Below are 17159 nucleotides of genomic sequence, written 5' to 3'. Positions count from 1 at the left end.
TGTTTTTCTCTTGCTCGCGATCGTCCTCTCTTCCTTTCTCTCATGCGCTCTATTTCTCTCTATCTCTCTCTCGCCTCTCTTTCTCTTTTTATCTCACACGATGCGTCTCCTTCTCACTACCAAGTTCCCTTCCTTCCTCTATAACCTATTCTCCTTCTCTATGCTAGTCATACCTCTAGAAAGTGGCGTGTGCGTGATGTCGTGATCTGCGAACTGTCCCCACTGCATCAGTGCGAGTGTGTATGCGAGGTGTGACTTGCTGATATCCTCATGAATGCGAAGGCTCACGGACCTGGCGCTTGGCAGACGCCTGCCCTGGTTGCCAGCAACGTGGGGAGCATTGATACCTGCATACACACACGGCTTGTATAAGTTCAGGCGTAAATGCACGTGAAAGTGAATCTGTGGCTTGAAATTTTGGCTATGAAGTATGGAGCGGGTAGTTCTACGATGAATAAAAAGCAATTGGGAAAATACGCATGCTTGCCGCAGTATGCTAGATTCTGATTTCGAGACACGATATATAGTACACTAGCACGTACCGTCATCGTATGCTGGTGGCAGCACACGAGTAAGCGGCCTGAGCGCGGTTCCAGCTTCAGGATCGCCTAGGTTGTTGCAGCGTGCGCTTATCGTGCGAAACTTGCTCGTGATATCACAGGCGATGAACGGTGTTGAGGCGACACACGCGTCAGGCTCGGGAGGAATGAGATTGTCCGGCAGTGAGACGGATGCCAGACGATCGAGTACGTCAGCACGCGTCAGTGAATTCCTGCAGGAGATAACGAGCGATGCAACGACTCCGCCAAACGTCAATGTCAATGTCAATGTCAATGTCAATGTCAATGTCAATGTCAATATCAATGTCAATGTCAATGTCAATGTCAATGTCGTATTGCTGTTATTCCAGCCAGGCGTCCGATACAGCTTCGGTGTCATTTTAACGGACTAAATACATTAACTAAATGAATATTGAAATGGAATGTTCACACGCGTTAAAACGCACGCGAAACGAGTTTCGTCGTGTCAGCGCACTTACAGCGACACCAGAATGCCGGTAGCGTTGATGAGAACTTTGGAGGCCTGACTCAGTAGCTGGATATATGGAGTTGACTTCATGAACGAAGCATGCCTGCTGAGAGAGTCGCGTGGACTCAGTACTCTTCCGAACCCTACAGCAGAACGAACTCCCGTCATCATGTTGAACTATTGCAATCAGAGGTTAGAATATAATTTTACAATCGTTAGAGGGTGGAGGCATATGCCCACAAACTCTGTTGCCCTCAGCAATCACCAGGGCGTGACGTCCTCATCTATCTATCATCGTCTTCTACATGACCATATCGGTTGTTATCACCGTCACTTTTGCCATCGCTATCAGATCGCCACAGAAAAAGCAAGCATGGAGTAGTTGAGCAGAAGTTAACTATCTTAACTGCTGCAGGCGACCTGTCTACCACCCGTGACATGAGGCCGCACAGACAGACCTACCGAGTTCGTAGGCTTGCTTCTCTAGCTGAACGATGTTCTGGACGTTGCTGTGAGCTTCCTTCACTGATTGCGCCACCTGACTGCTATGCAGCCTAATCGGCATCTTGTACTCTGCGCCGACAAAAACATGCATGTCAACAATGTAAACAAATCTAGCAGGAAATTATATTTAGGAGAAATGTGATGATCGCTTTTCATTTTACCGTTGCAACGATGACGACTGCAAGTCGACGCAAATATGGTTGCCATAGAGACGGTGGATGACAAGGGGATGGATTATAAGCCAGTGGTCACCCCACGCACCTTATGCCGAGCGTAAGTGCTGTATTTGCGTAAATCTTACCTGTATCTTCCCACTTGCTTAAATCCACCATTGGTAAATGTGAACAGTCTACAAAGTCATTCCTGAAGTATGAAACAAAACATGTTTAAACTAACTACCCTGCTAATAAAGACACCACGACCATACAGATACACGCACAATTAACATATACGCGCACGGACGTATCCACTCACACACAACGACAAGCACGCACAGACGCATGCACGCGCACACAACGACAAGCACGTACGCACGCACGCATGCACTCACACACAACGACAAGCACGTACACACGCATGCATGCACTCACACACAACGACAAGCACCTACGCACGCACGCATGCACGCGCACACAACGACAAGCACGCACGGACGTATGTACTCACACACAACGACAAGCAGGCACGGACGCATGCACTCACACACAACGACAACCACGTACGCACGCATGCATACACGCGCACACAACGACAAGCACCTACGCACGCACGCATGCACTCACGCACAACGACAAGCACGTACGCACGCATGCACGCGCACACAACGACAAGCACGTACGCACGCACGCATGCACGCGCACACAACGACAAGCACGTACGCACGCATGCATGCACTCACACACAACGACAAGCACCTACGCACGCATTCACGCGCACACAACGACAAGCACCTACGCCCGCATACACGCGCACACAACGACAAGCACGTACGTACGGATGCACGCGCACGCAACGACAAGCACTTACGCACGGACGCATGCACTCACACACAACGACAAGCACGTACGCACGGACGCATGCACTCACACACAACGACAAGCACGCACGGACGCATGCACGCGCACACAACGACAAGCACCTACGCACGCATGCACGCGCACACACAAACGCGCGCGCCAAAACGACCTACAAACGTATAGTATATCTACTAACCCCATATACCACAGCCCATACATCTGGGGCCCGTTGTCAAAAACAAAATTAGTATTAACAGTAGTCTTAAGTGCTATCTTAGCATTAACATTAGCATCAACTTTACGATGTTTCTGACGACGACCCCCAGATCGCCCTACCGCCATCTTTTCTCGCATTGCGTTAAAACACCGGACTCCCTTCACCACACCGCAGCGCGAGCGTCTACAGTGAACCTACCCCCCGCGCGCGCCCGCTAATGTGACTTACGTGAACATGTCGGGCATGAGGAAGATCTGTGGCTGAGCGCGGGTGATGTTGTCGGCGACGTTGCACAGCACGCTCGAGAGCGTCACATGGCGGATCTCGGCCAGCTGCTCGGGAGAGAAGCGGCTGACGGCGTCGTTGTTCTCGTACCATAGACGGTCGCCGCGTCGCAGGGCCGTGAACTGTCGGCCGATGATGCAGGCGAACGTCGGGCCGAGCAGCGCGCCGTTCAGCTTACGCTCGGCGAGGCCGGCCGTGAAGAAGTCGATGTCGTCGACGTTGCTGCATGACAACGGTAACGCAGGGTTAATAAAAGGTTGGTGGTTTCCTATCTCTCTAATCCGATCTTGATCGCTCGCTCTCCCCTCCCTCTCGTTCTCGCTTTCGTGCTCTCTCTCTCTCTCTCTCTCTCTCTCTCTCTCTCTCTCTCTTCTCTCTCTCTCTCTCTTTCTCTCTCTCTCTCTCTCTTTCTCTCTCTCCGTGCGCCTCTCTCTCTCTCTCTCTCTTTCTCTCTCTGTCACTCTCTCTCTCCTTTTCTCTTTGTTCCTTTGTCTCTTTCAAAGTTAATTCCCAAGTTGTCACGCGTTTTCATACTTAGCAGCAAAAATCAAATAACATAATTGGTTTTTACCTATATATGCGTTTAAACCCTATGATGCTTTCTTCATCCATTACATCCCTCAGGTCGTTAAAGTTTTTAGCAAGAGGAAGACCACACATATGTCTGTAAGTGTTGTAGCCAGGAAGGCCGTGGTCTCTTCCTCTCTGGATGTTAAGCGAAATCAGGTCCATTCCGTACCTCTTACCATGTTCCTGAAAAGTGTTACATTACGGGTGATGATATGATCGTTCGGAAAAGCCCTCGTAGCACCGATCGACTACTCCGTCCTAGCAAGTAGGCAGACACACATTGACGAATATTTACACAGCCTCACATTCCGGAGAGAAAGAGACCAGTACCTGAAACAAGTGGTCTCGGATTTCGGTCGTGACCTTCATGTCGGCCCTCTCCACGTTCTGTGCGCACATTCCTCTCAAGATGGCGTCGATGCCACCGGTGGCGTCCGTTCGGTAGATCGTGGAAGGGCTGAAGAAGGCATTGCGCATTAACAGCGGTTCAGCGTGCGTCAGTGGCGGATCCACACGGTTGAGGAAGCTGGGAATGAGGGTGTGGCCGAAGCGGAACGCAGCCGTCGCGAACTCGTTGTAGATTCCTGGGTCTCTGTTAATATCGTAGCCATCGTAATAGCCATCTTTCGCCTGCACGAGAAGAAAGTAAACCTCAGTCATTCGTCATCGTGGACGTGACACAGGGAAATATTAACGCTAAACTAAGCACTACATATGTAATTTATTAATGCTCGAGTTATAGTCAGTTGACAAATGTTAGGACTCGATCGATTTCATAATTGTTCATCCTGCTATTAAGAAAAATAAATAGAAAAAGTGAAGGGTGTTCACGCGTGATCTCAAGGTCTCATGGGTTCTTTTAGACAAACAGTGTCGCTCGACAAAGACACGAGTGCCGTCTGTAGATATACTGCAACGTCACGTATAGCTTTAGTGAAAACGTACCAGTGATAGATCCTCGGCGTGACGGCTCATCTCCTCTCTTCCGAGTACAATCGGAAGCCATTCACTGAATGTGATGTGCTGAAGTTCCGCTCCTACGATCTTTCTTGCTTCCTGTGCCACGATAAGCATCAGAAAATGGCATAATGTCACTATGACAGCTGCATGCGCGCTGGTTTTTGTAACTTCTGATTATGTGAACCACAAACTGGCTTTGGTGTGTATTAGGCAGTCTTTTAGGTAAACAATTTCCTTCGATTCTATTGCATTAGAGTTTACATGCGACATTTAGAATAGATTACTCTACTGAACAATCGCCGCATCGATGTGATCATGTGAACTGTTTTCATGCCACTATAACACCTCTTTGTGTGATTCAAAAATAATCATAATCAGTAACCGCATATTTTTCATTTTCCCCATCTCCCTATCCCCCCTTCCCCTTCTCTCTATACAAGTAATAGTAAATTGCTGTATGTATACTTGCTAAATTATACTACCATATAGATATGCTATGAAGTCGTTTATGTAAATTACAGGTTTCCCTACTATAAGTAACCTATACGGTATCCGTACATACCTGATAGAGCAGCTCGTCGTCCCAGTGTGGATTAAGGCGTTCCAGCTCGGCAACGATGCGGTTGTGCTCTCGCATCCAGACGGTGTGCATAGACATGAGTCCGACATGTTCGTTTACTCGGTCGTCACCTACCGGTAGAGAACCGCAGGTTAGGTACCCCTGTACGTATTATGTCGATGAAATGTAGACAGTTGTAGGTGTCTCATCGCTACGCACACGCACACGCACTCGCACTCAGTGGCACGCACCCACGCAGGTGCCCACATACTCACACGTCTTTATAATGTACGTGAGTGAGTGAGTGTGCGTGCGTGCGTGCGTGCGCGCGCGCGTGTGTGTGTGTGCGTGCGTACGTGCGTGCGTGCGTACGTCTACGTGCATGATGTATATAAAGTACACGGTATGTATGACAAGTGCTTACCAGCTAGGAAACACTTGTCGCTCTTAGAGATACGCTTGCAGTCGGCGTTGTCCTTATTTGATGGGAGTAGGTGCTTGTAATGGCTGCCAGCAGGATGCGGCTTTCCCTTTAATCTACCTGCGTATCATGAAATGTAAATCGTTAATCCAATGATCAATAAACACTGATGTCAACACCGCGCGTTCAAAAACGCTCACGGAAACAAGCGATTGCGCAAAGCTTACACAATTTCGCAATAACGGAAAACACAATACGTGATCTGCGAGTGGCCAACCTTGCGTAACCCCATCTGGTAAGATGAAATAGCGACCAACGCCTATAGCCAACTCACCTCCTTCTCCTTCTCTAAGGGTGTCGGCTGTCGATTGCGTGTTACCGTACACCTGTGAGCCATCAATGAAGGATGTAAGAATGTTCATTTGCTCTCGGTGACCTGGTAACGAGGAACAACAAGAATATAACTGAGCTGTTCCCCCTGCCGCGTTAATCCGGCTTGCTTAGAATGCTGTTCCGCCTAGCCGTCATGGACTTATGGACCGTGGAAAGTTTCTCGGTGAATACTCATTTCGCGCACACTAGAAATTACCGTTTACCTTCTCGATCAGTACACGCATTACTCAATTATAAATACGGCTTTTTTATTCACATATACGTAGCTAAATATTTTTTATCCGCGTGAGTAGTGTGTCCCCGAAAACCACTGGTAAAAAGGTCCATAAGAGGCCGGTTTACTCGGGTAACATTAAAGCCGATAGGCTCTCCATGCATCGACTTCGTTCTTTGCTGGCCGTGCAGCCAACTGTCAATTTTTATCTGGCGGTATGCATACCTAAGGCACACCCGAATCGGGGCGCCGGTGTTGATCGTGCGAAATTAATGCAGAAATCCCGGTGCTCCGAGTAGAAGGGATCATCTGGTGGCGCTACTATCGGCTGACAGCCCGTATAAAGAGCGGAATCCTCCTGGCAGCAGTCTATAGCCTGGCTGTTAGAATCTGCAGACATGCATAACACATTAGCATCTGCATGGAGCTAGGTCATTACAAATATATAAAATACCGGTTACCATTCTGACGTGTATCGGATGTCAAAGTCTCTACGTGATCAGATCTGACAACAACATGCTTCTCCCTTAATTGTTACCTGTCATGATTGGAGTGTGCGTGATGTCGTGATCCAGAAACTGACCCCACTGCATTACCATCACCGATACCTGCAGAATGCATGAGACATGACACGGCATTCACAACAGCACATGTTCTATAACAAAAGACGTCATGCACCGGCTACTATATGGGAAACGGACACTCCTATGATAGCGAACACATTGGCCCGACGTGGCTATACGACTGATTATGAAGCAAAACGATAAACTAATTTTGGTCCAATGCCCTAATACCGATACTTATACTAAACATATATCACTGTTATTACTATTAATATTGAGACCGCTTTTTGAAGCTAACACCGGTGTTTTTGGAGCGCCAAAAGTTCCGAAAAATCCGAATGATCTCCCTCCAAACGACAAAGCAGGCGACGAGTCATATATGTATGGACGTTACTGGTATTTTAGTGGCGGGAACGTTTGGGATGCTATAGGTGTATTCACCTTGCCGTGAAGATCGCTGTCCGTGGGGTGCATTCCAAGACTGACAACCCGTGGCGAAGGTAGCAGGGAGCCGTCCACGCTTCTCGTACGCATAAAGTCGACGTCTGAAATGAAGGTAGGGCACGGACATTACGGCACAAATACACCTGCAAGCCAGAGCAAGAGACTTCAGCTGGCAGCGAGCAGCGTAGGGCCCCCCATTGTGAAGGATCGCTGTACCCCTGGAGTGAGAATAATTTCGTTACGAAATCGTCGTAAAAAATGTTCATAGCACGCTGTTATAGTTTAGTTTTCGCGACTGTATATCAGAGTTTGTGGCGGTCCGTCATTTTGGGCTTCTTCTTGTAATTATGTTCGTGAGAGCACGGGATACTCATTCTTTGGCTCCCGCAAGTTCTCTCTTCCCCGACCCCCTTCATCTTCCCGCGATTTACGATTCGTGCGTGCACTTACTGTCTTCGTACGCCGGTGGCGCCATCCTGCGCAGGTTGACGTGCGAACTTCCCCATCGCGGGTTGACCGCGTTGTTACAGTAGCCGTCGGCGGTGCGGTATCTCTCAGGCACGCACGGCGGGATGATGGCCGTGTACGGACACACGTCGTGCAGCAGCGTGTTCGTCAGATTCAACAGCTGCAGGTTCGCAACGTCGTTGACGTCAAGTCCCAATCTGTAAGCAGACACGTAATGGATTAAAAAAATAATATATATATGCGCTATATATGTTGTTCAATAACATCCACCAATTTGGACACGTGGGTTGAGCATTCTTTTTTACACATGTCGGCTTGTTATATAGCTGTAAATGGCCGGGGTCTAAACATGCGCAACGATTGCGCGGAATTCATTGATGTAGAGCAGAATTAGTGATGAATGTATTCAATATATTAGCAATGAACACCCTAGTCCGAGTTTCCTCTAACCAATGCCCACACCGACGATTTTTGGTTGATTTGGCGTGTGTTTAACCAAAACCCACACCAAATTCACCACAAATCGTCGGTGTGGGCATTGGTCAGAGGAAACCCGGACTATGAGCAACCCTATACCAGACAGTAAAGGTGAAGTTAACGTATATGGTAACCGGGTGTAACGTACTACGTAGTAAAGCCGCGAGAGGACATAGGAGCGGAAAATGATAAAGAAGGGGATGAAGGGTTAGGGTTAGGGTTAGATAACCCTATATCATATCCATATAGGGTGATAAAGACTATACTACTTATATGTATATATAAGACTTTACTACGCTATGTACACAGTGAAGTAGGCGTAAATATGCGTGGAAGTAGGGTACTCGAATACGATTCTCCAATATCGATACGTATAGCCGCTACGTCAGTAGAATCGAACCAGAATCCCCGAAATATTTCAAAAGAGAAACCTATCACCATTCGGAGGGTCTGTGGGATTTTTTGTCTGCTGTCGTGTTTCCATATAATATGACCTCGTGACAGAAAACTACGATTTTATATCATTGCATCTCACATATGCTTAGAGTTGCTGGAGCTGAGAGGGTCTATGTCCCCCAGGGTACTGCCGGAACGTACCCTGGTACTATCTAATATGCCGGACCGTACCTCGCCTACTCCACTAACGAGTCTAGGGAGTCGCTTACGCCTACTCCCTAACCCTAACCCTAACCCTAACTCTAACCCTAACCCTAACCCTAACCCTAACCATATCAAATAGTTACCAGGGTACGTTCCGGTATACCGGACCGTACCCAGGGTACGTTCCGGCAGTACCCTGGAGGACATAGAACCTATGAGCGTTGCTGGAGTACGAATGCAATGTCCTCCTAGAATCCCTAGATGCATCGTTTACCACAGCCCACAGCGACGAGCTGCGGGTAGACATCTACCACAGACACAAAGCACAGGCGCGTAACAATCCCATCATACGCCGTCAGTAAGGTCTAGTCGCAATTCGATAAGTAGATAGTAGATAGTAGCAAGAGCTAATAATATCTAAGCTATCTAAGCTAATAATATCTAATAGCTAGCTATTATTAGCTCTTGATAGTAGTTCACTCGCATGAATTGGTCATAAAATTATGGGAACTGCACGGTAGACGCGCTTTCATGCTGATAGCCTTGTGCATGTGCGACCGGTGAGGAGAGGGAGCTCCGATCAATATTGTAACCGCATGCAGCCACCTGATCTCCGGCATCCGATGAGGTTGACGATGACTATTGTAACGCAACCGACCGAGGTTTAAAACCCGGTTATTTGTCTCGATTCTATTACGTTTTCAGCTGAAAGTGCTGCGAATTGTAATTATTTGTACTGTCGGCTAAGCTTGACTGGCGGCACCCTTTTCATGCATACACGACATTGCGTTTCATGAATTGTGCATCGTGCGTGTGATACATGTGTATTTAATGCTGTTACTACTCGTCGCGAAAATACTTAAAACTCAGCAATGCGTGGCACCTGACGTAATTTATACACGCGAGAAATTCGTTCTTTTCAATTTTATAGTACTCTGGTTAGTAAGAATTAAGCGCGTTAATCGCGACTCGCCATCTGCGCTAAGACGGCTTGCGAGCGAGACTGCTGCTATCTGGAATCAGTCTGACAGGCGGAGATCTTCATGGCGGCAAGATTAAATGGAAAGTACACTTCTCTAACCCGGGCTTTTTACCTGCCGGATGAAATTCCAAATAGCAGCAGTCTCGCCCGAAAGCCGTCTTAGCGCAGATGGTTTAGTCACGTTGGGTCTCAAATGGTCAAGGTAAACGACCACCAAGTAGCAGCACAATGGTCGAGCACGCCCTCCCACACGCACGTGCGCACTCACTCACGCACACACGCACGCACGCACGCACGCACGCACGCACGCACGCCCCAACACACACGCTCTCTTTCTCTTTCTCGTTTTAATAAATGCGTCGTGTTGTAATAGATTTGTGTAGCTATTCGTTTTGCATGGGAGTAGCCCAGATGCGGGCAGCCATCGGCACGTAGCAGGAGGCGTACCAAGGTCATCCCTGCGCCTTATAAGCACGATTCACTACACATCTCTAGACAACACATCTGTATGCTGCTCACAGATGCCGGTGGATGCATGCATGATCAACACGACGGCCGAAACTAGTTTTCGTGCAATATATATATATGGCATTGATCTTTATATTATGCAGACAACCAAGACATTGCGCAGCTAGTGCAAGAGGTGCACTCAGGCAGAACTTTGGACATTGTATCAAGAGCTAATAATACATGTTTAATGCATAATAATGTGGTTATATATAATATAATATAATACCTAAGTATAATGATAATATAATATAATATAATATAATATAATATAATATAATATAATATAATATATATATACATATATATGCGTATAATAATGCATAATAATGAATTATTAGCTCTTCATTGTGTCTATCGAGACGAGCTATCTTTACTGTGGCGATGACGCGCATGTTGTGATACGGGGTAGGAAAAATTAAGTAATTACTGGCAATAGCTGATTGTGGGTTTATACCCTGCAGCTATGCCCATATTTTAAACATTGGTCAGGGGAAGACGTACACATTTTCTGTCAATTTTAGTTCCACGCGCACTGCTTTCAGAGGGTCACCATTAGCCCTGTGTATACGTACAGATGAGAATTAGGTCAGCACACCGAGGCTTAAGAATCGTACAAGTATTTTGTGAACTTTCGCATAGTGAAAATTTAAAGACATCTTTTTGTACTCCAAATGATGTTTAAACACTCACGCACGCTCACCGCACCGTGACACACAAGTTAGCATATGTATCAGTAGGTCAGCACACTACAAATAAGATTTACTTTCAGTACAAATTTAAGGCACTAGTTAATTATTACCACGAGACCAAATTCTTCAGCTGATATGCTATCTTCTTCGTTAATTATCCCTATTTGTCTGCACGAGCATGGTTATAGTGCCTGGGTAGCTCGCGAGAGATGACAGAGACAAATAGTACACCGTCCGTACGTACTATATACATACGAGCAGCATGACACGTGGCCTCGAACCGAAACTCAAACATTATATCAGCCGAACATAAAGTGGGTGAAACTGTCCGTTATTGGCCACGGGGAAAAGTTTGGGGCATATACTGTTATGTAGTTCAAACAGTCACGGAGCATGATTGATCATTTAAATCCTTCCTAAATAACGCATATGACAGTAACATATATGAAATACATATAGGATATAGTTTAGATGCTCATTGGTTATGACTATAATAAATTGCAAGCGTAAGCACATAGTGACGCGAGTATACGTCTCACCTAAGTGTAACTATAGCTAGCATCGGCTATAAACTGCCAATTAACGGAGGAATTGTGCTGATCGAGCAACTCCTGTTAGTTCGCATGGATCGCTATCAACTCCGCTCTTTTTTACTTTGAATTGCAGAGAGGTTACGCAAACCAACGAGGGCAAGTGTCGTTCATAAAGACTAGCTGTATACACATACGGGGCACGCGCTATGCGCCTATAATCGTTGTGGCTACACTTGCTGTTTGCACTACGGCTACCAGCTCTACCCACCAAGGTTAAACTTTAAACGGTTTCTTTGCGTCACAAGACAGATATGAGAAACGATCGACAGTAGACTTCCACTTTACGGACAAGAAGCGTCTTAAACCGAGGTTAAAGATCAATAGTGCTGGTTGGAGAGCAATGTTTAGGCGATGACTCGTTTATAATGAACAGCCGAATGACGAAGAATGATCGACACGAGGAATAATGATGGCAAAGATTCTCGCTCGTGAACGAACCTTCATGAAACTTTCAGCAATTATTGTTAAATGTTATACCATTCGTACTAAGCATATACACATAATATTTCAAGATCATATATAATATGACCATTTCTTATGTATAATAATCAACCGTATTAATAATCTATACGAAAACATTTGGGTTCATTATGGTATGCACGCCCACCAACAGACTTGTGAAAATCAACACAAGAAATATAATGTATACATTAGCAATAATGCATGCTATTTTCGCTGCATCATTATTTCTGGATTAACTTTTGATTTTTAAATTAAACTTATAATACGTATGTCCTTAAATTATTATGTAACGAATTTATGAATCATCGCGATTTTAGAAGAAATTGGGCGGCGACCCTTCCCTAGTGTGAAGACCGTATAAACGCGTTTTTAAACACCCCATAACCTGTTTACGTTTTAATGCATTGGTATTTAGACTGGGGGTACTATCAAATTATCAGTGGTTTTATGTAATCCCTGATGCATGAGTGCATATAATCACCCCTTTAGCATCGTATAGCGTTTACAAAAATCCAAGGTGATCGAGTTTTTTACGGTAATTGTGCACCTTGCCGTCTCGCAAACCTGAGATAACATATGAAAAGTACCGGATCAGAAAGGTCGCTCATTTATTGACCGAATCTCTCATTATTATGCAGATAATGCTAAGAGGTGATTCTTTGCATGCCGTGGTGATGATGACTAAGGCTAATATTATAATTGTAATACTCACGCGTAATACATATACATATACATATATAAATGTATAAATATATACATATATATATATATACATATGCATATACATATACATATACATATATATATATATATATATATATATATAATATTAATATATATACATATATACATATATACTATACTATATCCAGGATATATCCTGCTAACTAACAATACACAGCTGTGTTGCATGTTTAGCATTGCAATACACTGTGTATCTGTGAACACTTTTTAAACAAACACTGTGTAATTGTATAGGTACCTATTGAGCTTTCAACACAATACACTGTTATGTCAGTAGGTACCCTATGAGCTTACAACAATACACTGTTTATGCTGAACACTTTCTAACAATCATCTTTCTTCTTTTCCTTTTTTTTAATTAGTTTAACTTTTGATTGTAAACTTGAATTGACCATTTATTTAATGAATTTTATTGAAATTATTTGATCTGATTTTATTGAATTATATGAAAATGAAATTGAATTTAAATACACGAGTTGTTAGGCTACCTACTACAATACACAGTGTATTGTTAGAAGGTGTTCAACAATACACACTGTATTGTTGAAAGTGTATTGTTAGTTACCAGGATTATCTGATATATCACTTCTTGAACGTATATGTATAAGAAGGGGACGGTGGGTAACGACAGCAGATCGCTGGTGTTACCCACGATACTAAAGTACTCAATTACAGACAGACGACAATAGAACCACTACCGGAATATTTATATCAAGAGATTTTGAAGCACCTCTTATCAGGTTACAGTTTCACGCGTAGTGTGGTCGGATTTACAATAACAATATGGCACTTAGAAGCTAATCTAAGCTAATCTAAGCTTAACATTTTGTCGTACAGATACTGTCGACATGTTTCCCTGAGAGGTGGCAAAGTGCCCTACAGAATAATTACTTAATAACACGGCACTAAGAGCTGATTACACGAGACAAATAAAATCAAGCTTTATGAAGAAAATCTTTTTTTCCATCTTTTGTGGCCTTGCCTCCGGACATTGTCGAAGGTTGCTACAGAAATGCAGAGCCTCCTCAGCTGTACCGCTTTCGGCCCCCATTCTCCCATCCACACCCACACGTGCCGGTGTCCTACCTATCCACACACATGTATAGGCCTACTACAAATTCGCACGCGCAAATACACATGCCAATAAACAACGACGCGCCCTAGTAATGTTGTCGCAGTCTCGAGTTTTTTTGTTAGTGTTCTTGAGTTTCTCTTGGCCGCCTTTAAGCCATCCAGCTCTTTTAGCGCATTCTTGTGAAATTGCTGCTCTTCCCAAACATGAGTGCTATTTTGCACAGTTTCTCAACGTTTCATACTTCTCCCGATCTGTCTCGATAGACTAGATAGACTCGTTTTCTCTCTCTCGCCCTCTCTCGCACACGCTCTCTCTTTTTCTTTCCCGCTCTTACTCGCTCTTTCTTGCTCGCTCTTGCTATTGCGCGCGCTCTCTCTCTCTTTCTCTCTCTCTCTCTCTCTCTCTCTGTCTGTCTCTCTCTCTCTCTGTCTGTCTCTCTCTGTCTCTCTCTCTCTCTCTGACTCATTAGAAGAGAAAATAGGTTAACGCGGTTACGGAGAGATCGGCACACACTCGTGGCGGCTCACAGACTCGTGCTACACGCGACAAAATGCCGATGATCAACTGTAATTATTCTTGTCGACAGATTTGTTTCTCGTAATGTTACCGTTTGATGTTTTCCCCCACCCGCATGGTCCTTCGGCAAACCTCGGACGAATCCGCTTCTCTGCTTTATTTCGTTACGTTGATTACGTAAGACGTAGTCATAGAATTATTATACTAGTATGTCTATCAGTACAATTGTATGAATGTAGGTGGCTAGGTGCGGAATCAGCCGAGGTGTGTTTATGGTTGGATAGTGGTGCCATCCAATCTGACGCGTAGGCTGCATGTTCAAATCCGCAAAGCGAAGATAAAATCATTCAGGAATTTTCCGGATCTAAATCGTTGAATTGAATTAAAGGGGTGCTCCCTAACATCTTACCAAGTGTAGATAATAGGAGAATCTCCTATTATCTACTCTTGATCTTACCTACGTGTTACTTAATGTCATGGTGCAACAATAATTTACTGCTAACCTCCTGCTCCCATCCGATGAGTCATGTCGCTTAAGGCAGTGAGTGAGCAATCAGAGCAAGAGTCAATCAATAATCAGAAACCAGAGATAGAACCAAATATCTGCTGTTCCAATACTCCCACGATGGATACGTATCAGAGGCAAATATGGCGATGAGGCATGATAAGTTAACGGAAAACAATAGTTAACTCAACCAATAAACTTAATATTGTATTCTCTACAAAATCACTTCTCTATCCAAGGCGGGGCATGTCCTCTGATCTCCATCGTGCAACAACGCTCTATATGAGTCTTTGTTCTGTTTGTTTTCTAAAACGCTAAAGAAAAACGTTGAAAAGCTACATAGTCGCAGATCAGTGGATTTATGATCGTTCGTGTGTGTACAGTGCCAGAGCAAAGAGCAATGAACGCCTTTGTGTTCCACTAAGTTGACTGCTTACGGTACAACTGGCCTTACCGTATATATCCTGTATACAGTGCGAATGCTCTACGAATTCCTTACTTAAATGGCGTATGGAAATAGAATACCTTAAAACGCTATCACAAAAATCACATTGTAATTGATGAATATTTGTTATAATCGACTTATCATGCTCCTCTGCCATTACTTACACGCGTACGCACGCACACGCGCACGCGCGCACGCGAACGCGTCCGTACACGACCACGCACACGCACGTACACAGGACGTCCATAAATGTTACGTGCGATGACGCTACTACATACGGCCATAGTTTATGAAACAGTATGAGGTTGTTCTAAGCCATCGTGTTGTAATCGGCACTACTTTTTCCTCCGCATACTCACTCAACAATGACAACAATGGATGGCCGGTGCGTGATACCACATTAAGCACTCACTGCTGTATTACTACACACATCGCCTTTCATCGAGTCGGTGTAATTTTACTTTAAACCCGTTTTGATGTTGAAACGTGAGCCATCACCGCGACGCATATGAAGTTACTTGCTATACTAGGAGGTCGACGATTACAATTATAATTATTACCTGGCACGCGATACAAATTAGCTGCTACGTCTGGCCTATAGTTACAATATTAACCGGACAGCATTACGTGTTTTGTTATCGATAACGTCGTGCCATATTATTAAAAATTCCCGCCTAAAAACCCGTATAAAATGACGATGACAGATCCGACCGCCGTCGTAAACTACAGTGAAATAGTCACCAGCACGTAGCCACGGAATAGGAATGTAGACGGCGCTCAGTGAAGCGTGGCGATTGACGCGCCCCCTCGACTAGTAGGGCGCTAAATCTGAGCTAATCTCAGGCCGAACGCAGAGGGAACGGAAAGTGAGAGGGTCGACAGGAGGAACAAGTGAGTCACGCGTAGATGAAATTCGGAGGTGAATCGAAGCAAACTATATCGAATGGAAAATATTACTGTACCGCTCTGCTAGCAATTTTGTCGCTTCGATAGAGACCAGCGCCGACACCGACTCTTTCTTGGCCCGCGCCGACGTCCTGCTGCTCACTGAGTTCTGTAGATGCACATCGAAGGTTGCCTTCTCTATAAGCCCTGCAATAGATCGTACACGGGACGTCACCGCCAATCTTCATACAGAAACCTAGCTGCTATTATTAGCAATAACCACGGCTCGTTATTTTATGTGTTTCACAAAGTAGAAGCCTAGCTACACGCGATATATCTAGTCGTATTTCACAAATCCAGGAAGGCGTTATAAAACAGTGTTGAAGTTACGCCGGATATATTGTCTTCCTATTATTGACATTTATATAATTAGCCACGAGTAAAAATATCTATGGATAGCTTATGTAGGAACTTATACTAACTTATATATAGTATAATATATAGTAACTTATATATAGTACTTATATAGTAACTTATATAGGACAATATATAGCCACCACTACAATACGTAACGAGTATTTCCGAATCTAACAGTCGCCCGAACGATAACAAATCCATTGACCGCGTTAGACCGACCGTCTTTATTGACTCATACTACATTTAACACTGTCATCATCCGCCGCATCAACAGCCGCTCACCTGATTGTATATCATTAGCGACCCGCGCATGATTATAGTAATTATCACAGCCACCTCTCTCTCGCCTACAAAACCGTTTGTGACAGGCGCCCCAGATATTGTATCAAATATAATACAATAGGTTCACCTGATAACAGTATATGCGGCAATGACGTAACTATACTATATGTTATGTTTATACAGTACTCTCACTCGCTCTCGCACCCCATCTTTCTATACACATACACACAAGCGCTCGCGCGCACGCACACACGCACGCACGCACGCCCGCCCGGAAACACACACATACACACACACGCGCGCGCGCGCGCACACACACACACACACACACACA

The 17159-nt window shown here is 44.9% G+C and overlaps 1 protein-coding gene across 4 annotated transcripts in view; it reads right to left on the bottom strand.

Moving 5' to 3' along the window:
• Window positions 1–17159, bottom strand: part of LOC106807453 — a 49748-nt gene that overhangs the window by 8023 nt on the left and 24566 nt on the right. For all 4 annotated transcript variants that reach the window (XM_014809798.1, XM_014809793.1, XM_014809784.1 and 1 more), the window contains exons 3-19: window positions 16204–16333; window positions 7626–7840; window positions 7173–7276; window positions 6707–6776; window positions 6394–6558; window positions 5896–5997; window positions 5565–5681; window positions 5144–5271; window positions 4567–4677; window positions 3952–4251; window positions 3623–3804; window positions 2995–3273; window positions 1835–1896; window positions 1492–1602; window positions 1040–1172; window positions 543–772; window positions 174–347 (exon numbers count right to left, since the gene is read on the bottom strand). In XM_014809798.1, the coding sequence (XP_014665284.1) occupies window positions 174–347; window positions 543–772; window positions 1040–1172; window positions 1492–1602; window positions 1835–1896; window positions 2995–3273; window positions 3623–3804; window positions 3952–4251; window positions 4567–4677; window positions 5144–5271; window positions 5565–5681; window positions 5896–5997; window positions 6394–6558; window positions 6707–6776; window positions 7173–7276; window positions 7626–7840; window positions 16204–16333 (2613 nt within the window). The remainder of the gene's footprint in view (window positions 1–173; window positions 348–542; window positions 773–1039; window positions 1173–1491; window positions 1603–1834; window positions 1897–2994; window positions 3274–3622; window positions 3805–3951; window positions 4252–4566; window positions 4678–5143; window positions 5272–5564; window positions 5682–5895; window positions 5998–6393; window positions 6559–6706; window positions 6777–7172; window positions 7277–7625; window positions 7841–16203; window positions 16334–17159) is intronic.

The sequence above is a fragment of the Priapulus caudatus genome, unplaced genomic scaffold (genome assembly GCF_000485595.1).
Source record: "Priapulus caudatus unplaced genomic scaffold, Priapulus_caudatus-5.0.1 Scaffold11, whole genome shotgun sequence".
Classification (NCBI taxonomy): Eukaryota; Metazoa; Priapulida; class Priapulimorpha; order Priapulimorphida; family Priapulidae; genus Priapulus; species Priapulus caudatus.
Note: the sequence above shows the minus strand (reverse complement) of the source record. Positions and strands in the feature narration are given on the sequence as shown.